Raw genomic sequence first — 25290 nt, 5'->3', positions numbered from 1 at the left:
ATGGAAAACCGGACTGTTTGAACGCATGTCTCTGCAAACAGATGAAGATGAACACAGTATTGAAATGCCTTACACAGCTAAAGCCATAAAGATGAGTTTACCATTATTCCTGTACTGGTTGGAGCTCTGAGTGAGTCAAAAGAACAGGAATTCGGAAAACTCTTCAGTAAATATCTAGCGGATCCTAGTAATCTCTTTGTGGTTTCTTCTGATTTCTGCCATTGGGGTAAGTTTTAGATTTTACATATCATGGTCGAGATATGTATATATATATATACACACACACACACACTTGTGGTGAAAGCTATCTTTTCATTCCAAGCTCTAATTTTCAGTTCTTTATCACGTTCCTTGGAAAGTTTTAGCAGCAATGTTTAAACAGTAAATAAAAAAAGTCTTTTGGTTATTTGAAAAGGATCAGATTATAATAGTGGTTTATGGATACATTTCCAAAGGCGACTGGTATAATTGGATTCACACTGTGAGGGCATCCTTGCTTAGACACTTTTAGTGGGAGTTAAGATCTTTTAACCCTCCCATTTCCAGGTAGGTTTGTATGGTGGATTCTCTGAAGTTAGTTTTGGTGGATAAAACAAATGTTCTTTAGAGTGTAGAGGAGCACTTTTCCACATTTCCTTTCTTGTAATTAGTCTTTGTTCTTTTTCTTTTGTTGCCTTTTTTTTTTTTTTTTTTTTGCCCACATTACCATTGGGTTAGAGCTAACCTATGAGATTGTAATATGTTGGCTACTAGCATTGTGGTTGTCATTGGTAATGCTTTATAAGGGTAAGAACACCTAAGTGATGTTTGTGATTATGGTAAATTAAAAAGTAAGGATGCTTTACAGTGCATAAATCATAATAGAAATGAGACATTTGTGGATGCCTCTTTTAATAAATGTAGTTTTGCATTTTTTGGATGCAATTTGCTCTCATTTATCTATTGCTATCCCAGAATATTTCTTTTTTGTTCCCTTCTTTTCCCTTCCCTTCCTTTTTCTGCTAGAGATGTGTATGTTCGCCAGAGAGAGATAGAGAGAAGGGAAGATGAGACAGCACCTCTCAGGGGGACTAGTCATGCTACAGTCCCTTCTCCATCTCTTCCTCCTTTTTGAGACTTTGGCCATGCACACACATATGCCTGGTGTGTTTCTTAAGCCACCAAGTCTGAGGATCTAGTTAGTTGCCTTAACTGTCAAGCCATAGAGCTGATCCTATCCCAGGAATATTTCCAAGTTCCTATGTTTAGGACATCTCTGACCCATTTACTCATTTGTTTAAGGAAGCCAGTTTTGTTCATTCATCAGTTATTTCTTTGATTGTAAAGAAATATAAAACATAAGATCATAATATTTAAGATAGAATGCTCGAGTAGCCAGAAAGACATCCTCAGTGATGTAAAAGGGGGCCCTGGCTTTTTCCATGTCTTACTCACTGATTGCCAGGATTTATTCAGCATGGTTAGGCTGATGGCTTCTCTTGCTTCCCTCTCTGGATGGCCTGGGAAGTTGAGGACTGTCTTCTGTGTGGTACAGATACGTTTCTCTATAAGGAACTGCTTCTCAGTTAGGGGTGATTTTCCCCCCTCTTGGAGTATTTCAGAGTGCTTGAAGACATATTTTTATCATCAAAAATGGGATGGGGTTGTGGGGATGGTGATGCTGTTGGTGTCTAATGAGTAGAGTCCAGGGAAGCAGCTGAATAAATACCCTGTAAAGTCCAGGACAGCTCCCCACATCACAGAGTCACCTGACGCTAAGTGTCAATAGTGCCGAGTTTGGAAAACCTAGATTCTGGGTATGCAGGTAGTTGTGCTTACTTGCTGAACCCCCAGAGCAGCTCTCAGGTTTTTAAATCACTAATTCTCTTGACTTGTTGTGCTACCTTTGACAGAAGTTACTTGTTGTGGACATAGCCTATTACTTAGATCCAAGTGCTAGGTAGATAATTAAAAGGAATTCCTTTCTTGAGAATTTTGAGTGTTTTTTTTTTTTTTTTTTTTTTTTAAAGAGAGATTTTTGCTATAGGATGTGTGGTGTGCTCACCAGAGAGAAAGACAGAAAGTAATAAATCATGCCCCCCACCCACACACACAGGGGTGGATGCCACACTGCAATCCCTTCTCCATTCTTTTCTCAGGATCTTGGGCATGCATGCATACATGCTTGGTGTGAGTTTTAAGCTACTGGGTCCGGGACTCGAACCATGGTCAAGTGCATGGGAGTCCAGTGATGTAACCATTATGCCATCTGCTGGTCCCAAGAATTTTGAAATTTAGTAAGAATTGATCTTAAAAACTAAGGAATAACATTACTGGAAAAAAGGACTATTTATCTTAATATTGTGAATTTGCTTTGGTAACAAGGCATGCTCATATGTTTCGGAAATTAAATTCTCTAAGCAAGGCCCTGTCTCCCTTCATTTTTCAAGGTTCTTATGAATTACTAGATTTAAATAATTAATTCTCCTGATAATGTTCTTTAGCATTTGTGGTTTCCCTTTAGGTGGGCAACCTGTGCAACCACAGCATGAATTCATGTAAAGCAGCAGCAGACATTTTAATAGTGCTCTTTTCTCTGCAATTATCTTTTTTTCCTTTGCCTCATTAGTAACGAATTCTAAAGCAAGCAATACCTAACTTTACTATATGTTAATTAACTGCAGTGGTTGAGGGAGAAAAATAAGTTCCATTTTCCATTCTACTTAGATTTTCAGAAAATTATTTAGGCTGTTTTCCCCCTTGATTTCTTGATAATTTTGGTATTTAAATTATAAGGTGGAATGTCAGGTGATAATTATACAAACTCAGAACTTCTAAATGTTGATAAATCATACAGCTTTGAAAATTACCTAGCAATTAAAATGTATTTATATTTAGGTGATCTAGGAATAGAATTTTTCCAAATACTCATTGTTTAGTATCACTAGTAATACTCATTAAGTATTGACATTGTACTTAGGAAAAGCACTGTGCTAATTCTTATTGAGAAATTTGAGAAATATCTGGGGGTCAATGAAAGGCATTACATGGATAATATTCCAAAATTTATCATCTCCTTGCCACTATAGTGAAAGTAACCCATTCTTGTAAAGTAAGATACATTTTCTATTATGCATGCCTCTTGAGGTAATGTGGAATCATTGGCTACTTATAGCTTAAGCTATCTTTACTTAGGAATTAAATTTTATGTTTCTCAGATTTGTGCTCTATTGGGCATCTTCCTAAATAGAGTCTTTTTTTTAACATCTCAAAAATTTAGCTGTTTCTCTTGAGGGTTATACTTAAGTGTCTTTTTCTCTCTCTTTCTCTCTCCGATTTTTTTTTTTTAAAGCTACTCTAAAGATTGATTTTTACCCCACAAAAGCAATAAGAGTATTGAATTCTAAATAATATCACAGGGAAGTTTCAGTTCCTCAGGTACCCAGGGACCTTAAAAGGTTCATTGACTTAGGTTCTTAACACACTCCACATTTTTTTAAGATAGATTTTTGCCATAGGTCGCATGCGCTCGCTGGAGAGACAGAGATAGAAGGCAAGAAATCACCTCCTGGGGGGATGGCCATGCCACAATCCCTTGTCCTTTATTCATTTGTTGGGATTTTGGGCATGCATACCCATGTGCCCTGTGTAAGTTTGAAGCCACCGGGCCCTGGACTCAACTGTGATTGGCCATGTGGGAGTTCAGACATAACTATTGCCATCTGCTGGTCCCCCCACACTCTACATTTTCAAAAAGCTGGTTTTTGAAGAAGTGACTTAATTGGTTATTGTACATTTGACAAATTGCCCAGATATACATGAAGGACTTTTCTTTGTTTTTTTTTTTGTTGGATAATATGTTAGATTACTTAGAATGACTACATTTTCTGTTTTTGGTCATTGGTTCTCTTTAATTTTGGCTAGCTTTTGTGAAAAATAAAAGTGAAAAACATCATGATAAAGATAGCTATGTGTAAACTGGAAAGATTGTTTTCCTTGTTGACATTATTTGCTAGCCAGTGTTGATTATAAAAATAATTTTTAAAAATATATATATTTTACTTTAAGTATGTTTATGTTTTAGGTTTTGTTACCTTTTACATAGATTTGAAACGAGACGTTAGAGAGAGAAAATTAGAAAGACTAAAATACTCTCAAGTATTTTAGTCTTTCTTTTTGGGTGAGACAGGCTAATGGGGAGATAGGAACTTAGATTCTATGAACCCCCTTCTTTTCAGCCCTTCAGTTAAGTTCACCAGAAGGAAACCCCACATTTCAGTTTCCTTCCTTTTATCTCCTCTGAGTCTTATACACATGAGACTATGTTAGTGCCATAGCATGATGTTTCCCAGGAAACACTTGAGTGCCACTCACTTCACCCTTCCTGTTACTAGCAGGAAGTGGAGTAAGTGAAAAGATACTTGCTGCTTGTGTTTGATTTTACCATAGTTAAGTTGTCCCCATACTTTGTGTATCTTTCAAGTTCTACATCTTATAGGATGACTCCATATAAAAGAGTTTTGTCTGTATCTTTAATTTTTCTAATTAGAATTTTTATTCTATTTTCCCAAGTTTCAGTTTTGGTTTTCTCTTTATATAATGTTAGTATTTCTATATTCTTAAACTCCCTGAAACTTAGATTTCTAAATTTAGGTTATTGACAACTCCTATTAATGTAATTTTCAGTTAACTTCTAAGATGTTTTAAAATGAAATTAGATCTAACAGAAGTCATTCTCTAAAAGTTGAGATATACTTCTATTTGATTTGCTGTTTATGGTGGTTTTGCAAATCAGCTTTAATAAATTTACTTGGTAAATACTTATATATTATTTTGTTGGAATATGAATAAAGTTTCCCATAGTCCCTTCAGCAATTTTGAATTTTTATTCATAAACTTACATTTCTTAATTATGTTTAAAACAAATTTTTTATAAATATGTGCCATGTATCGAAAGTGGCATTCTCTCAGTATTTATGAAATTTATATCTTTATTCAGATTCCTTCTTTACTATACATTTATAAATTATTATTCATATATAGTCTTCATTTCTGTTAGTCTCTTGGATATAGGGTATTGCTACTTTCTAAATATTTAAATTGGTCTGAGTATAAGTTAGCTAATTCCTAAAATAATTCTTACCCAAGCCTTCATATTGGTCTTCTTAAATATTTGTAAATAGTGATTTTACATACTTGGATTTGTTTTTTATTTTTTTATTTTTTTTACTTTTTTCTTTTGAAGAGGTTTTTGCTATAGAGAGCATGCACTCGCCAGAAAGACAGAGAGAGACAGGGAAACAGAAAGCGAGAAATCACCCCCCAGGGGGGAGGGCCACACCACAATCCCTTCTCCATTCTCCTCTCAGGATCTTGGGCACACAGGCACATGTCAGTTTAAGCCACTGGGTCTGGGACTCAAACCGCGGTCGACTACATGGGAGTCCAGTGACATAGCCATTATGCCAACTGCTGGTCCCCTCATACGTAGGTTTTTGATCCGTTGAACTGCAGAATGAATAATAGGGCAATAGCAGGGCTTTTGAAAAATGATTACCTTATTCGATGCTACTTAGATTTCTTTTGTGAAATACCTTTTTTACTTTGGTAGTGATTTTAATTATGAATGTCCCTAGTTTAGGTCCTTAGTATAGAGTGGCCTAATTATCTCACAGGTTCTTGTGAAGTTAACTCAAATAGTTGAAAAATGGTTTAACATACATAGAAAGTGATTAAATAGACATATAACAGTACAGTTATTTTGGGGGTGCATATGTCTGGAAGTCTGTCATATTGACTGATCTTTTGGGAACTTTGTAGATCAACTTTCCAAGGTTGTTATTTATTTCTGTAGTTCAGTGCTTAGTTTAATGTTGAGCAATTTAATTTTTTTTTAACTTTTTGTTTTGAGGTACTTGGATAATAGTGTTGGTTCTTGTACCATTCATTGTTATGTTTGTCCTCATTAGTTGATTGTTGTGTGTTAAACAGACATCCCTGGAGCTTATTCTCCACACTCTGTGAATCCACTCATTAATCACCAGTCACCTTTGGAGATGGGAAAATTACTTACCTGTATTTCTTTTTCTCAGAAAGCGTGCTCTGGAATGGATTCACAAATGAGCTACCCTCCTTCCCTCAAAGAGTAAGGTTTCTGCTTTACAGGATTTTTTTTCTTGGGTTATTTTTCCTCTCATCTTTTGAATTTGAAAAGAACTGAGGGAAGGCACCTGAAGAAACTACTGACATACTCACTAGGGGAGTTCCAAAGCTTGTGCTGCCCCTAGGGGCAGTGTCAATGGCTCTTAAAGCTAGAAAGCTCATACTTGGAGTTGAAACAGGGGCTCAAAGAATCCATTTTCCCAGTGTACCTTCTGAAAGGATAAGTTTCAGGTAAGTAATTTTCTCTTACTATGTGATATGCTTTATTCATACTTATAAAACTACACAAGTCCAGTTCTCCAGGTACAGAGGCAACTATATTTGTTCCCAGTTCAGATTCATGACTCTTACTGCATGTCAGAAATATAAAAACTTGTGAAATAAAGTATATGTCCTCATGAGATACATGAAATCATAAAGTGTTTAAATCAGCAATAAATCATTAAAGATTTATATATGATCAGTTCCTTGTGCTAGTGCTGTCATTTCCTTAATTAGTAAATAAAATCTTGAGCAGCTTTTTAAAAATAAGCCAAAAAAAGCTCTTTTGAACTCAGTTTCCAAGAGGCGATTGACTAGTGTGTATGTATAGGCACATAGGCATACATACATAAATACATACATACATCCCTACATGTAGGCTGGGTTGATAGCAACCATGTACTTCACATTAGATGCTTTCTGTATATATATTGACCACAATGCACGGCTCAAGTAATTTTTAAATGTTTGTGCAGATTTTTAAAAATTATCATGGAATAGTTTGAGCTATTACAAGTAAAAATATTTCACTGTAGTAGCTCCGTATAGTATGAGTTTAGCTTTTTCAGTTGATACATTCTTTAGAGCTATTCAAATATTTATACTCAGTTTTTCAGCTACTAAATGCGAAGTGGCTTTTAAAAAGTAACAGAAAGTTTCTTAGATCGTAAAATAGCAAATATTTGCTCAAATTGGTTTTCTTTGTATTTTGTCATTCTCATGAAACCACATGTTGATTCAGTATTTTAAAGTATTGTGAACATTTCATGCTTTTTTCTCTTCAGAAGTAGTTTTTAAGTGAGAGTTATATAGAAAGTGGTCCTTATGAAAAAGATAGCACTTTGAAGTGCAGTTATACTTTTCACTTACCATTAAGGCATAGTTAGCGGACTTCAGCCATTTGAAACAGCCACTCTGAACATGGAAGTAAACAAGGAAACTGTGAGAGGCAAATGACTCTTACAAAGTACATGCATTTTTTTTTCCACATGTGGGATTAACAGTCTAAGATGATTATGTTCTAGTTACAAGGCTTATTGACAGTATTAGAAACTAACAGCTTTTTCCAGAAGCGGGAAAAAGAGGATGTATTAATAAAAACTTGAAGCAGTTCAGATTTGAGGAATCAAGGTGGATATTACCTTGATTTCTTCTATAGGTGTATTCTTAACTTTGGTGACAATCAGAATTTTCTTGTGTAAGGTATTCATTTATTTGTTTTTACCAAAGATTTTGAGCAGTATTATCAAGAGAACTTTAAAATAGAAATTAAAATTTAATGCCAGTGAATTTAACCAATACAGTACTGTGGCTGAAGTTAGATTTGGCTTTGAGCAGCCTTTTTGACAGCTACCTAGCAAATGAGAAAAATAAAAAAGATGTAGTTTTCATTATTAATCCTTATTATTAGATGTATATGAAGTTTATATACTCTTTAAAGTAAAACAAAGTTATACTGAACTCTAAATGTTGAAAGAAATAGCTGATGAATCATTTAGTATGGAAGCATTGAGTGATAATTTATCACTAAATTAAGGTTGTGTTAGTTCAGGGACTGCAGTAGTGCTCAGAGCTAGGTCAGCATGCAGCTATCTTCATTGTTATATTCAGAAAGTAGGTATTATTTCACACCCTATTTCATTATACTAAGGTATCATCATATGAGATGAAATATTGATTCAGTAATGGCTCTTGGGAGAAAATAAAACCTTCTATGTTGAAAACTAGCAGATTGAGTATCCTTAATCAGAAAACTTGGAATCCAAAATGCTCCAAAAGCTGAAAATTTTTGAGTGTCTATATGACGTAGCTGTGGAAAATTTGACACTGACCTCGTGTGACAAGTCACAGTCAAAATGCTGCAATACAAAAATATTGAAATTGAAGTGAATTTTGTAATTAGATTTGGGTCCCATCACTCAAATATTTCATTATATAAATACAGATATTCCAAACTCCCCCCAAAATTGAAAAACTTATGGTTCCAAGTGTTTTGGATAAGAGATATCCAACCCATATTAATATATGTGAAATATTAAAGTATGAAAATTGCAGAAATATGGTATGTTTTATACAAAAGTGACCATCAAACACAATAGTAACAAATGAAGTGTTAAGTTCTGTGAAGTGTGCTTTCTCTGAAATAAGGACACCAAAGAGGGTTTTATAATTTTGCATTCCCCATTACTTCTAAGATAATACTCTTTTTGTAATATGAATAGAAAACTTAAGTCATAATTATCCAGTCACATAAACTCATCTCCTAAGGTGTGAGGATAATAATTGTATGGACCCATTAACGTTACCTTAAACGTGAAGGCAGCAATGTATCGTGTGTACATGATTAGTACACTTTTAGTATCGATAAAAATGCATGTTGGTGAATCTTTCAAAATAAGGAAATATAAAATAATGAATTCTTAGAAAAAAGGCATGGTTGACAGGTAGATTTTCGGTGACTTTGAAATATAGTCAGTGGAATAACACTCCATAATTAGTTATGAATATACTTAACTTTTCATTTCCCTATGACTGTAGTAGGAAACAGAATTTATTTTCTGAACCTTTAATTGTCTGCTTTCTTTTTAAAAAGCTTCTCTCATTTTTACCCTCTCTGTTCTTTGGAGAACAGCTACATGTTGCATGTGCAATGCTTGTACTCTTATTGAGATTTTATGTCAGGGTAGGACTATTTGTTATATTTCTCCTTTTGTGTATTCTGTTCACATCCCATTATGGCACTTGTATTGATCTTTTCCCAAGTAGTGAAAAATGAGATAAATTTTTTTTATCAATGTCATAAAAATCACACAAGTTACAAGTATTTCTGACCTACACATTTTTTTCCTGTAATAGAGATCAATTCTTTGCCTTTGTACAACAAAAGCGATGCTTTTATTGATTTATTGCACTTAGATAGTTTTCTTAAATCAATTTTTTTATTTTGAATCTCATTCCTTGGGTTTCCTTTCCATTATATTCTGATACAATGTTTAACAATGCTTCTAACTTTCAAGCTGTTTTGTTTCCATCTTGTATTGCTGGTTACTTCAAGGTTCTACAGTTTGAAATAGTTTTTAATCATAAAACACTGGTGATATATCATTTCTTTATTTCCTTCCCAAATATGCCTTTTATTTTTATGTATGAGGGCTCTTGGGAATGATTCTCTCAGAGGCTTAAGCTGTGCTTTGCCTTTCATGAGAACTGAAATTATTTGGGTAAGCGCTTGCTTTCTTTTTAGCTTCTAATTTTTCCCTATTTTATTTTGTACATGATATTTGTTTCAAGGTCAAAGGTTCCGTTACAGTTACTATGATGAATCCCAGGGGGAGATTTATAGATCCATTGAACATCTAGATAAAATGGTAAGTGTTTCAGGTGTGGGGTTTTAATGCTTTAAGGCTTTACAACGTTTTTCAGATTAGTGATTCAGTAATTAATATGTTGAAATATACAGTGGATTAATAATTCTTTCCCTGTCTTTAATTTCAATGTAAAAAATGCAGTTTGTCATCCTGTGAATAATGACTGAAAGAATAATCCCTTTTCTATCTATAGTAGAAATTTCCCTCATTGTAAGTTTTATTTGATTAATGAGAATATTTAAGAATAGTTAGATGTAGACTTTAAGTACTTTTTGGAAAGGTAGCTTAGCTTTAGGGATAATAGAATACTAACGTCATCACTTACTGTTAAACAGCAATAGCCATGGCAGATGAAATGGTACCTTGACTCTTAATGCCCGTGTGTTTGATGGCTACATGAAATACTTGTCTTGACTTTTTCTGAACTGTTTTGTTGTTTCTTACAACTTATCGAATAACTTAATATATTTTTAGGTTTGATAGCAGGCCAAACTAATGTTCTTGAGTGCTACTGAAAGTTGTATGAATTAGTTTATGAAAAGTTGTGTTTTAGGGGAAACGATTTATATAACTTGTAAATAACCTGAAAGTTTAAATGTATGATTGAAAGTATTTTTTTTTTCAGTTATCATCTTTCAGAAATAATGACATCATTGTGCTATGATGACCTTATGGAGGAATTTCAATGTCCATGAAATTTGCTACACAAATCTTAAATTTTGTCACTATACAAATATTTTAATTTTTAAAATTCCAGGTGTGTTTACTTTGGAATTACTTTTGACTTTTATCTTCACTTTTTAAAAAAAGAATTATTGGTCCAGTGCCCTTAACCACCATGCCACCAGCCGACCCCCAACTTCACATTTTTTAGAACCTCTCAAACTGAACTGAACTTCAGTGAAATTAATCATTTTAAGCATAATAAGTTTGCACAATTGGTATATTTTTATAAAATCATCTGTAAATTAGATTGCTATATATCTAATTATATTTCTATTTTGATTTTCATAACTCATTGATCTTAAGCATATTAACACTTGAGCTTTAAATTTCTGTGGCCTACAACCTTTAAGTGTTTGTTAAAAAGAATTACTTAAAGGTTCAGCAAATGGTGTAGTAGTTAACATTGCTGGACTCCTACATGGTTGACTGTAATTCGAGTCCTGGACCCGGCAGCTTGAAACTCAGTGCTGGGTGCATGTGCATGCACCAAAATCCCAAGAGGAGAATAGTGGAGGAAAAGGCATTGCAGTGTGGCCACCCCCTCGGAGGGTGATTTCTTGCTTTCTGTCTCTGTCGTCCCAGCGAGTGCAGGTACCCTACAGAAAACAAAAAAAGCAAACAAAACAAAAAAACCAAAACTGCTTAAAAACGCTTAAGAAAGCAAAATTATCTATATACATGTAAATAATTTGTTGCTCTCTCTCTCCAGTTATCTTTTTTCTCTTCTCTAAATTCTTAGTTTATTATTTCATTCTCTGGCTATTTGTTTTTTTTTCTCAGATAAAATTTCAATGTGTTTTTTTAAACACAGAATTTAAAAATATAATTGTAAACTTACCTAGACTGAGAGTTCATTACATGTTGATTCTACTGTCATTTTTTTCTTGGAGTAGTGTGGTAGTTACAGTATTTGTTTTATTTTTATTTATTTATTTATTTATTTATTTATTTATTTTAGAGAGAGATTTGTGCTATAGGGCGTGTGCACTCACCATAGAGATGGCCCCTCGCTCCCCCAAAGGTTGTTAGCCATACCACAGTCCCTTCTCCATTCTCTTCTTGGGACTTTGGGCGGGAATGCACACATGCCTGGTGTGAGTTTAAGCCTCCAGGTTTGCTGACTATGTGGAAGTCCAGTGATGTAACCATTACACTACCTGCAGGTCCCATAGTATTTATTTCAGTTTTTAAGAAATTAGACAAATACTTTCAGTATCTACTCATAAAGAGAATATTAAATATAGCAGAACCTATCATTAATTTGCCAGTAACCTTGGACAGATCATTTTAGTTCTCTAGTACTTAGTGAGAGGAGAGACTTGGGCTAGATGGTCTCTGCATTGTCTGTAAATTCTTCCAGCCCATAAGCTTGTGATCTTTTCAATTCAACTTTACAAATTGGTGAAGCTACACATTTACTTGTTAGTGCAGATTATTTAGTCTAAAGTAGATAAAATATTTTAGTAAGGAATCTGGGTTTGAACCTATAGATAAGATATATTGGATAGTATATTTGTTAGAGCCAAATTCTATACCCTACACCCCACCCTTTCATCATTCTGCATCCACCTTATCCTGCTCTACTTTTTCTTCCAACAAATTAAGTAATTTAGTTATCAATTAAATTTTTGTTAGTCATATTTGTTTTGTTCACTGATATATACCAAGTCTCTGGAGTAGTGAGTAGAACATATGTAGGTACTCAGTAAATTTACCATTTTTCAAATAAATAAATTAATGAATGTATTCATTCTATACACACAGTTAAAAAAAAGGCATGAGTATCCAAAGTATAATACAAAAGTGAAATAAAAATGACTTATAATAAATGAATGTATATGCCCAAGCACAGCGTATTAGAAGACTTAGTGAAGTAGTTAGATACTTACACATGCAACAGCTACAATACTAACTTACACTGGTATATTCTGTTTGTGACTGAAATTACCAAGTACTATTACTGGGTGACCTGATTTTCCAAAATGGTGAATAACTATTAGCAAACTTATGAACAAAACTAAGTATAGTCTTTTGTTACTTTACATGATGATTTCAATCTTGGGATATCCACTATATATTAAAATTATGCAAATTGCTTTTTTGTTTGTATATAAAATAGAATTAAGGTGTAGATAATTAGAGGAAGGTTTTTCACCTAAATGGCCATGTGAAACTCTTATGGGTGGAAAACAGTTCTTTATGTTTTGGATAGCTCCATATCAATATCCCTGAATTCTTCTGAATTGCAATACCATCCCCTGACTATTGGGGCAACCAGAATAGGTGTATGGCTTTTCATCATGCTCCTCGGATGAACAGTTCTTCTGTGACTTTACTCTCCTTTATTTTTCTTCTCAGTATTATTGTGTAGCTTAGTATTCATTGATTTGTTTGGTGGCTACTCCCACTCCCTCACTAGTTTTATAAGGTCTATGAGAATAAGGGTTTTGTCTATGTTTGTGTCCTATTGCCTGCAAGGCTACACTATATATATATATATATATATATATATATATTTATATATTTATATAAAATAAATGAATGGGTGGATAAATGGAGGAAAGGGTGAGAAATGAAGCTGAGGTGTCTAGAGCAGCTCATTTCATTTGAGGGATTTTCAATAGGGAGGTGATACAATCAGATCATTTTTGAATGGATCATATGGCTACAGTGTAGCAAGTGAGCTAGAGGGAGAGGCTAGAGGAGATGAGTGTAGACCAGTTAGGCAGTTCAGGTGAGAAGTAATGGTCCTTCAGACAGTGAATTGGGGGTGACGTTGGAAGAGAAGGGGTAGAGCTGGCCTCCTGATCTAGTGGTTAAGTGAGTTGTAATCCTACATGGTCCAATCAGAATTTGAATTCCGTCCTGACTCTGGTGGCTTGAAAAACCTGGCAGGCTCATGTTCATGTGTGCCTCAAATCCCAACAGGATGAAGAAATGCAGGAGAAGGAATTGCAATGTGACCACACCCCACTGGGGGTAATCTCTCTCTTTCTAGTGAGCTCACATGCATGCCCCCTGGCCAAAAAGCAAAAACAAACCAGAAGGATAGAAGTGGAGGTACTCAGTATATTTAGGAGACACATTGGTAACAGGACTTGGAGATGGAATGAACTTGATGGATAAAGGAAGTATTGAAGATGACTTCTAAATGTCTTGCTTTACTGCTGGTTGAATTGTTGTACTATTATTCACTTAGGTCAGAAGCACAAGAAGAGAGGATGGCATTTTGGGGGGGTCATTCTATTAGGATATGTTATATTAGCTGTTGCTAATAAGGCATTCAAGTGAAGATGTCAGGCAGTTGGGTTTTTATTTTGCCAGTTTTTTTTTTTTTTCCTTCAGTGTATTTATAGTCTGAGGTACTGCTAGAAAGCTAGAGATGTGGCAGTAAACAAGCAAAACATGGCACATGCTATCATAGGCCTTTTATTCTAACAGGAAGAGATAAATATATTTTAAAAAAGATATATAAATTACTTTCAGGTAGTGATATGTACTATACAGGAAATATATATATATTTTAGAGGTTTTTACTATAGGGTGCGTGTGCTCGCCAGAGAGACAGAGAGAGACAGAGAGACAGAAAGCGAGAAATCACCCCTCGAGGGGATGGCCACGCCACAATTCCTTCTCCCCTATTCTCCTCTTGGAATCTTGGGCACACATGCACACGCGCCCGCTGTGAGTTTAAGACGCTGGGTCCGGGACTTGAACTGTGGTCGGCTACAGGGACTCCAGCGACATAGCCATTACACTAACTGCTGGTTCCTATACAGGAAATATTAAAAGGATTTTGAGATAGTAAATAATTTGAGGCAATCTTAATGACCAGGCTGTTGAGTGAATGGTTCTATAAACGAGGAGTTTAAAGGCAGATGCCTATGGTGTGTGTTGTGGCACCGTAGTGTATGTATTTTTCAGTAAATAACACATGACACCACACTTGAATAATGTAATTCCGTTTATACAGAAGGCATACATTAAATGCTAGAAAGCAACAATACATACTACAACACAATATAAGTATAGTTTAATCACTTTATTCTGAATACTACTGTGGTTGCACAATAAAATATGAATTTGTAAACATACGATGTTGTCTTGTATAATTGGGAATGCTTTGTGCAATGAATACTAGCTGACCATGGGACCGGGACAAGTACTGAGATAGGGGATTCACCAGAGGAACACAGACTTTTTGGAAAAGGGACTTCCTCCTGCAGGACAACTGGTTGGAAGTCTGAGTAGTAATTAAACAGGTAGGTCGTTAAGTGAGGATTGGCTGTAGTTAGAGAAAGAGTTCTCTGAGAAAGAAGCTTACAGTGAGACCTGAGTGTTAACAAGAGCAAACAAGAGATTAGGAGGAGGAGCGGTATAGGCAGAGGAACTTACAATGCACAGACCTTAAGATGGGAAAGATGCTGGTGTTAGAAAGGAAGCCAGTGTTGTAGGAGTGTAGTGGATAAGGGTGAGAGTCACACAGGTAGTGGTAAAGAGGGATCAGATAATCTAGGGCTTTCTAATCCAGGGGAAGAAATGTATGTAAGTACAATAAGAAAGTGCAGTGATGTAGTTTGTAGTTTGCGTGATTTTAATGGTTACTCTGGTGGTTCTGGGCAGGATGAGCAATAGTTGAAGGAGAAATTATCATAATGTATATGGCAGTGATATTGGTGGAGATGGAAAGAAATGGATAGAGTTGAGATCTTTCCAGAAGTAAATCATGCTGGGCATGTGTGCATGAGTCCCACCCCAAATCCCAAGAAAGTAAAGGAGGAGGAATTGTAGCATGGCCATCCCCCCGGGGGTGATTTTTCACTTTCTTTTTCTCTGTCTCTGTCTCTCTCTCTGTCTGTGGCGAATACATGGGATATAGGTCAAAAACTTAAAAAAAAAAAAGTTGTATACAGTAGAACCAGTAAGTGCCAACTGACTTCTAACTCTGCATTCTGATTTACCTTACTTTAGATGTACAAATTGATCAGAAATTAAAAAATTATATAAATAACCTGGATCATAATTGCCGAAGAAATGTTGAATATTTCTTCATATTTGTGTTGAATTTAATATCTGATTTGATATTTGACTTGGAGTTGATTTTTTGTGGTCCATTTATTAAAATGTTTCTATGTAATAGAATTTTAAAATGACTCCTAAATGTCCTCTTGTTACCATACTCTTAATTCTACTTGTAAGTCATTTCAGGGAGTTAGAATATATGGATTTAAAAAATAAGAATGGTTATCTCTAGACATAAACTTATATGTGTGTCTATATATATTTCACTCTTAGACTGTCATATAATGTGTTGTCTTAATAGATTTACGAAATCAGATGGTTTATTCCTTTTTTTAAAAAGTCATGTCATGCTATATAAATAATTTAATTCATTTAAGAACTAAAATAGCCATTATCTTGGTTCTGTATGAATCCTTTCAGAGAAAATATAGTTCAGTGATTCTCCATACAAGTATAAAAGTACTAGGAACCTAGTACGTTTGAATTTCAGCAAGAAGTATGTATTTTGCAAATTTCAGTAAAATTATTTTTAAGAATAAAATTTTAGATTTTATCTGTTCAAATTAGTATGTTTATTAAGTTTTGCTACAATTTTTAATCAGAAAGTCTTAAAGCTATAGAAAATAAGTAAAACCATTTCTAAGTTAGAAAAGAAAAAGAAGCTATTTTTAATCTAAAATGTTTGTATCTCTAAATATATCTTTAATATGATGGAAATTAGTTATAATATCTCCCCGTTGTGAGAGGGATACATCTGAAAACTCCCAGTAGATAGTGAATCTACAGACAGTACTGAATGCTATGTATAGTGTTTTTAGTTTGTTTATTTTAGATTTTTGCCATGGGGTGTGTGTGCTTGCCAGAGAGAGAAGGAAAGGGAGAGACCCCCCCCCCCCCAATCTTGCCAAAGGGGGATGGCCATGCCTCAACCCTCCTCTCCTCCATTCTCCACTTAGGATTTTGGGCACCCAAGCAAACACGCCCAGCTTGCTTCTCAAGCCACTGGGTCTGGAACTGAAACTGAGGATTCAGCCATGCGGGATCCAATGCCTTACCACCATGCCACCTGCTGGCTCTATCCACCCTATATATTTAGATTTTTTTTTTTTAAATCTGATAATGAGATGGCAATTAAGTGATTTACTTGTGTAATGGGTACAGTGTGTACTCTGGACAAAGAGAAGACTTACGTCTACCTGAGATGGAATGAGATGGTTTGAGATTTCATGAGGCTACTCAGAACAGCATGCAACTTAAAATTTATGAATTATTAGTTTCTGGGCTTTCTCATTTAGTATTTCTGGGTAGTGTTTGACCCTAGGTAAATGAAATCATGGAAAGTGAAACCATGGTTATGGAAGGAGGGGAGCTGGGAGACTACTATAGGGGAAAAAATACATTAAAAAATATATGAAAACAAACTGTATATGCCAAGTGTTACATAGTTGGGAAAAAAAACAAGTAGTTAACTGTGTTAGAAATGTAGATTCTGAAAGTCTTCTTGCAAAATAAAATATTTATCAGCAACAGACTTTTTGTGGTTAGCACTTTACAGTTATTATAGTGACTAAAGTAGACATATTTTAAGACATTGATTTTTATGTAGTTTAGGTTACTTGCTTGAAATTTTAGTCACATTTATACATAGTTTATTATGTATCACATGGCCACATGTTGTCATTTTTACTATAGCACTTTTGAGTTAAACCAATGTTTCATTATGGACATTAGCAGATTATAATTTGTCCTAGATAAACTGAAAAGTCACTATAGTGATCCATTTTAATTTCTTTTCCTTCCATTTAATTATTAGTCACATTATTTAATTTGAACATCAACTTTTCTTCTCATCTTTCTGCTATTTGATAGGGAAAATTGTCCATATTTGTCAGCTTATACTTTTTTCTCTTGAACTTAGGCCAGTAGCTTCTTAGTAGATTTTATAATATTACCTTTAAGATAGCAACTTATTAGTACATTGTTTTTTAATACTGCTACCTGTAGGGTGATTTTTTTTTTTTTCCTCATAGAATTTCTTTTACTAAGACTTTATCTTGATGCATTTTCAGGAAACTAGAATATTTCCTTTGCCTATCATACTTATCTGAAGTATAACTTCGTATATTAATGTATATCCATACTTTGAAATGAGTTCATAGGATTAATAACTTTTTAAAAAAAATTATTTAACTTTATTTATTTATTTTAATTCGACCAGAGAGGGACAGAGAGAGAGAAAGCAAGCCGCCAGGTTCGGGACTTGAACCTTGGTCCACCACATGGGAGTCCAGCACCCTCAACCACCACACCAACTGCCAGTCCCAGGATTAATAGCTTTTTAAAAGTTTATTTATTTTTAGGGACCAGCAAGTGGCATGGTGATTTAAGGTGCTAGACTTCCACATGGTTGACCACAGTTTGAGTTCCAGACCTGGTAGCTTGAAAATCACACCGGGCGCAGGTGCATGCGTGCTTAAAATCCTGAGGCTGTTAGCTAGCCCACATCATGTGTGTCCAGACATGTACCCAGATCTTCCCAGTGTAATCAGCCTTACAGAACAGTGCATTCTACAGCTGTACCCCTGATTGGCCCCTAATGATTTAATGTGGTTATTAATTATATAGTCATAATGAAAAGACAAGATTGTAGTTTTTCTTAAATGCCTTTATATAGGTTTTAATACTACTTTGTTGCTTTAGAGAGAAAGTTACTTTTTAAATAGCCATTTTATTAAGTGTAAATTCACTTTTTCTGAAAGAGAAGGTATTCGTTTTATCTGAGTTCTGAATTTACATCTATCTTAGTAACTGCCTATTCAGTTTAGGATTGACTCTTGGGATTTGACATCACACGATTTCAGTCATGTGAAGAGTCAAGCACTATGATAGAGTCGTCCCCCTGTCACTCTGTGTTCCCCAGTTTAGGGAGTTAGTGTTCAGTCTTTGGATTTCTTGTGAAACTCCTGAATTCCTCAGAAACCTATACTTCAATGGGTAGGCTTTTGGTCTTTATGATGTCTGCTTTTTTTTTTTTTTTTTGGAGAGATTTTTGCTATAGAGTGCTTGCACTCGCCAGACAGAGAGAGACATAGAGACAGAAAGTGAGAAATCACCCCCCAGGGGGGATGGTCACACTGCAGTCCCTTCTCCTCCATTCTCTCGGGATCTTGGGCACGCACACACACGCACCCGGCGTGAGTTTTAAGCCACCAGGTCCGGGACGCAAACTGCGGTCGACTACATGGGAGTCCAGTGACATAGCCATTACGCTAACTGCTGGTTCCCGGTGTCTGCTTTATATCTTAGAGCTGAGTGGGTACTGATGTATTTCACCAGTCCATATCAGGTTTAGTACATGCAAACAATCAAATTTTTACCATATTAGGTCCTAGGAAACTTACAGTTTCCTGGACTTTAGATTCACTGACTGTATATTTTAGTATTTCAAGGGATAAAAATGTAAATTATGCATATTTATTTGGGAAAGTACTTTCTTTTTTCATCTTGGATTTTTTGGCAATAGCATTGAATTAGCATTCATTTTTCTTGGTGTTTTGGTAATAGCGATTTCACAGTTATTATCAAACCATAAACATATATAAAAGTGTATCAGTATTTTGTATTAGTTAAGGATGTCTCATTTTGCACTCTTTCTCATTATTGCTTTTGTTTTGCATACTTCTTGAATTTTCCAAGTTTCACTCATGAGTAAAACCTTAAGTTTTCTCTCTATTCCTCCTTTATAAAAAAGTGTACCTCTTGAACCATCACATTTGGCACTGAATTGATTTTAATGAAGTTTATTCTTGCCCTAGTAGGTATATAGCACAATTTAAGGAATTAACATTTTAACACATTTGATCTCTGTTAATTCCGTACTGTAAATTTTTTATTTTCTCCATTGTAATTTAACCAGTATCTTCATTTTTTTTGGGGGGGGGGGAGATTTTCACTATAGGGCGCGTGCGCTAGCCAGCCAGAGAGAGACATAGAGACAGAAAGCGAGAAATCACCCCCCAGGGGGGGATGGTCACGCCGCAATCCCTTCTCCTCCATTCTCCTCTCGGGATCTTGGGCACGCACGCACATGTGCCTGGCGTGAGTTTTAAGCCACCGGGTCCAGGACATGAACCGCGGTCAACTATGTGGGAGTCCAGCGACATAGCCATTACGCTAAATAGTGTCTTTTCACATTCATAACTTTATATCTTTCTATATGAGCATTTCTAGGCTAGAACTTTGAATTCTTTGTCTGATACAAATGTCATCATTAATTTTCTTCTCTTTGAATACATATCAATATGTAAATGTGATAAGTTTGTTCAGAATGATTTCAAAATTTTAATATTAAAGTGTACATTGGATCTTTAATGTCACATTGTTTATTAATGAGTAGAACTCTATTTAAGGTAAGCTGTGGTAGACTTCATTCATTTCAAAGTCTCTGACAACATGTATGCCAGTTGTAGTTACATGAGCGTGTTCAAAGAAATGTTAGTATCATTCTTGTTATGCTATAATGAATCAGAGAAGTCAGTGAGAAAGAGCTCAAGATTAGAAATCCATAGCCAAGATTTACCTTGTTTAATGCCTAAATTCCTCATTTGTAGGGGAGTTATATCTTGATTATTATTTATGGAAGAGATTTGTAATCCTATCTGCATTACCAAGTCTTGGTATTTGATTTTCTTTTTTTCCTAGCACCAGAATTATGATATTATTTATTTTGGTTTTAACTTTAAGTCAGATTGTATTTCTCTGTGATTGTACCAAATGCCAGTGGAGAATGTTGACCTGGACATTTTCTGGTTGGCAGGGGAAAACCAAGTTATTAGGCTGCTGGGAAAGTCATGACGTATTTTTATGTTTTTCTATGCAAAAATGCATCATGGCTTTCCCAACAACCCAATAGTATTGAAAACTGGTTGTGGATAAATCTGAGAGAGTATTGGATTGATGTGCAAGCAATTCAGAGTTGACTATACATGTATATACCCATCTTTCAGAATTTGTAGGAAAATGATAGTTTATGAAGAACTTGAATATCCTGAAAAAAATTATAAAATTTCATTTATATGCTATCACTATAAAATATGCATGTCATCTACTGTTTACTATCATTTTCAGACAACTTTTTAATTATGGGACTTCATCTGATTGTTCTCAGTGTTTTTACATTGTACCCGTTATGTTAAAATACTGCAGGGGGAGGAGGGGAGATTATGCCTGTTAAGACCCTAGTTAAACCACTATTTACATTCTACCACAGGATATTAATCCAGTTTATTGACTCCAAATATAAAATGTTTTACTTGAATAAGGAAATAATGTGAGATAAATTGGTGAATGAATTAGAATATTTGTCTCATCCAGTGATTTTAAAGCTGTTCTCTATTAATGATTGATAAATACATTATATCTTGCATGTGGAGAAATCAGAATTTAAAATATGGAGATGTTCATGTATTAGTGGGTGTTTTAGCAGTACTCTCAAAATTTTTACTCTGAAGTCAAATTATGAGAATAAAGATATTGTAGTCTAAAATAGAAAGAGATAAAAGCTTTATTTTTTTAAAAACTTGTTCATAAAAACCTATGTTGCTTTATCAGTCTTTTAAGAGCTTTAAATTAATTAACATATTTACTTAGTTGGTGATATTTTCTTTTTATCACATTTTCTAGATATTTGCTAATAATTTTAAATGCCCTTAGTCAACATACTATTGATATTTAAGCATATGTTATATAAATAGTTAAATTATATTTAATTATTGGTTTTCATGCCAGTGACATGTTTAATATAGTAGATATAGGGGAAAACAACATGAATCAAATTTAATTTTAGATTTCATATGAAAATTTTCATAGCATATTTACTTTTATAAATATTTATATAAGGAGAACATACAATTGTGAAATGCTTGAGGATTGTGAGCTAAATGACAACAGGTAAAGGTAGTATAGAAACATACCCAAAGGATAAAGAAAATAAACTGTGGATTAAAATTTTTTTATCAGTAGCGAGTTGATTATTGTATAATGAGATTACCTTTGATAAATGAATTTGATGATTCAAAAGGTTTATTTAATGTATGTTTTTTGTGTCTCCTTAATTAAACAATTATGTTTAGCTATGATTATATTTTAAAATATAAGTAGGAAATAATACATTTTGTTCTTTTTTTAATTTTCTTTTTCTTCTTTTTCCCTTTTTTTTGTTCTTTTTTTTAGGGTATGAGTATTATAGAACAATTAGACCCTGTATCTTTTAGCAATTACTTGAAGAAATACCATAATACTATATGTGGAAGACATCCCATTGGGGTGTTATTAAATGTGAGTATCCTTAGGAAGCCTTGCCTTGTAGCTTTTATCCTGTGATATTTCAGAATATCTTAATTATTATTGTGATATATTGTAACAATGTTTTATGTACATAAAGTTAATTTTCTTCCTAGTTCCTGATCATTATTTGGACTTCCAATGGTTAATTGTTTGAATGAAGTTAGTTTATCATCGAAATATAGATTAATACTTTAAAGTATTACTTACAAAATTATATAAAATAGAGACTAATAATTTTTCTTGACTCAATCAGTTCCAATATTTTCTTTGCAAATATAGACTCAAGTGAACTGTTAAGTCATTTTATTTAGTGCTCCAGACTAAAAAAAAAAAAAAAGGAAGATTCTTCTATTGAACTTTAGATTTACATAATTTAATAAGACATGTATATTTTTCTCTTTAAAACAAAATGCTAATGTTTATTTCATTTAAAAAATAGTAAGAGGCAGAAGTTTTGGTTAGCTGTATTTTAGATAGAGCTATAACATTTTTCTTGTAATAAATAAACCAGTTTGGATTTACTGAAGAAAATCTGAGAGTTTCAGAAAGTATACAGTCAAAAGCAGGAGAAGGAAGTAACAATGAGCTCTTTGCCTAGAGAGGCCAAGAGGTAATAGAGGAGGTAATGTAGTCCAGAGTACTCTAGGGTAGGGCCTTGAAGTCCATTGTTTTTGAAATGTGGTATGAGAACCAGCCAGTGGTATGGTGGTTAGGGCTGCTGGATCCTATATGGCCAACTGCTGGTTTGAGTTCTGGACCCAGAGGTCTTGAAAAACACACCTAGTACATATGTGGATGTGCCCAAAATCCTGAGAGGTGAAGGAAAAGGGACTGTGGTATGACCATCCCTTCTAGGGGGTGCTTACTCACTTTCCCTCTCTTTTTCTGTCTCCTGTGAGTACACGTACCTTACAGCAAATTTATTTTTAAAGATGTTTGTCCTAGAGCATGTGTACTCTCCAGAGAGAGACAGAGAGATAGAAAAGTGAGAAATCACCTCCCGGGGGGTGGTGGTCATGCTGCAATCCCTTCTCTTCCATTTTCCTTTTAGGATTTTGGGCATGGACCCACACACACCCAGTATGATTTTTCAAGCCACTGGATCCAGGACTAGAACCACAGTCTGCCATGTGAAAGTGTAGTGCTTTAACTACTATGCCACCTGCTTGCCCCAGCAAGTTTTGAAAAAATGTGATTTGGAAGATAGTATTTTGTAGATGTTTTTGTTTTTATTTTTTTGCGATAGGATATGTGTACTCAACAGAGACTGAGAAAGGCAAAGTGAGACATCACTACCAAGGGATCTTGCCATACTGTAATCCCTTTTCTTCCATTCTCCTCCCAGTGTTTTGGACACATATACACACGTGCCTAGTGTGATTTTTCGTCTCGAGGTCTAAGACTTGAACTATGGTCAGCCATGTGGGAATCCAGTGTCTTGACCACCATGCCAACTGCTAGCCCTGGTTTATTTTTAGGAAAGGTTTTTTTTTTTCTTTCTCTCCTTAAGAAAACTATTTCTTCCATGAGAGAGAAAGATAAGCACCTTCATCAGGGTGTCTTCATGCCACAATCCACCTCCAACCTCAGCCAGCTAGCATCATGGGCACACACACACATGTGCCCAGCATGGAATGGGAGGAGACCTTGGGACACAAACCTAGAACCATCTCTTATGGCCTCAGCATCACAGATATGATCATTACACAAGCTGTGTAAGTGCTGTGCCATCCTGGCCGGTCAGTTCTTCTCTTCAGCAGTATTGGTTCACCAAAGTAAAGCCTGTCAACCAAGGGTTTAAACTATCTTTTGAATTTCTTTTTTTCTTTGAGAGATTTTTGCTATAGGGCATGTGTGCTTGCCAGAGACAGAGGCAGAAAGCTAGTAATCATCCCCCAGAAGGTTAGCCATGCCTTCTCCTCTATTCTCCTCTTGGGATTTTGGGCATATAATCTGGGACTCAAACTGTGGTTGATCATGTGGGAGTCCAAGGGCATAACCAGTATACCACATGCTGGCCCCCTAACTTCTTGAAATGTAAGGTAGAATAAGCTGCACTAACTTTCTAATGTCTACATTGAATTTAAAAAAACTTTATAAATTAAATGATGACTCAATCCACAGTTGAAGTAAAAGTTCTAGCATACCTCTTAGATCTGGATTTTAATTTAATATACTTTTAAAATTTCTTAGTCAAAGTCAGACCAAAGAAAGATTCCAAGTTATTTAGACAGAAATGGCCAAGATTTGGTTTATAGAGGAAGCAATATTTTATAATTTTAAAAAAGTGACCTTATGAATTTCAGGAAGTATGGTATATGATGATTAATATTTAATTATAAGGAAGCTAGGTTAGGAGAAGCTCTTTGAGAGGATAAGGAATTATCTTTTTTTTTCTCTTTAATATGCAGCAAGAAAACATTAAACAGGAGAGTAAAAGAGAGCTGGGCTGTGACGTGGGCAAAATCAAACCACCGCTACATTCAGAGGGCGCCCATTATAATGCTATCCACCTTTTGATACATTGAACTTGCTAAAATTTTCTAAATGTCTACATCAGTGTTCATGAAGAATATCAGTCTGTCATTTTCATTTCCTGTAAGGAGTTTTTCCGTATTTTTGTTATCAAAGTAATGGCAGAAGTGTTCTATCTCATTCTATTTTATAAAAGTTTGTGTGGAGCTGGCAAGTGGTGTGGTGGTTAGGGCATAGTGGTTAAGGTGCTGGACTTTCATAACCAAGTTTTTCTTTTTCTAGGCTATCACAGAGCTCCAGAAGAATGGAATGAATATGAGCTTTTCCTTTTTGAATTATGCCCAGTCAAGCCAGTGTAGAAACTGGCAAGACAGTTCAGTGAGTTACGCAGCCGGAGCACTCACGGTCCACTGAAGCTCTGAATCCTCAGGGATGCCACCTGCACATACTCATACTCTGTCCGGGGTCCCAGCCTAGCCTTTACCAAGATACTGGTCCTGGTTTGGGGGGATCTGAAACCTCCAACTAATAGAACTTTCTTCTCTTCTTTTCTAGTAGGTGTAGTCCTTCCCTAATTTCAACTCATTAAAAAATGCTTTATAGTTTAGGGCAGTGGAAGGAAGGCTGGCATCAAAATATTTTGATCAAAAAAGATGACAATGTAAAGGCCCAGTCGCCGCAGACAGTTGTTTGAAAGTAACTCGTAAAGCATTTACCATATCCTAAATTTGCACTCTTTGCAGACTTGTGCACATATATTCCGCTTTCAGAATAGTTTTGCAAATTGTACACAAACAAACAAACAAAAAATGGGTGGAAGCTTTTTAATAAAGAAATTGCATTTATAAATGATCTGTATTAGAATATAATAAATCTCCAGTTATAGTCAATTACTACCCGTGTTGTACAACAGATACCTTCTATTTTAGTTGCTAATAAAGGGCTACACAAC

The 25290-nt window shown here is 34.9% G+C and overlaps 1 protein-coding gene across 1 annotated transcript in view; it reads left to right on the top strand.

The window, feature by feature from the left end:
• The window catches only part of MEMO1 (mediator of cell motility 1), an 87857-nt gene extending 62567 nt beyond the window's left edge, over positions 1–25290 (top strand). The window contains exons 7-9 of the mRNA XM_014584187.1: positions 9694–9770; positions 21750–21854; positions 24621–25290. Coding sequence (XP_014439673.1) covers positions 9694–9770; positions 21750–21854; positions 24621–24752 — 314 coding nt within the window. The 3' untranslated portion in view covers positions 24753–25290. The remainder of the gene's footprint in view (positions 1–9693; positions 9771–21749; positions 21855–24620) is intronic.

The sequence above is a fragment of the Tupaia chinensis genome, unplaced genomic scaffold (assembly GCF_000334495.1).
Source record: "Tupaia chinensis unplaced genomic scaffold, TupChi_1.0 Scaffold145860_1, whole genome shotgun sequence".
NCBI lineage: Eukaryota > Metazoa > Chordata > Mammalia > Scandentia > Tupaiidae > Tupaia > Tupaia belangeri.
Note: the sequence above shows the minus strand (reverse complement) of the source record. Positions and strands in the feature narration are given on the sequence as shown.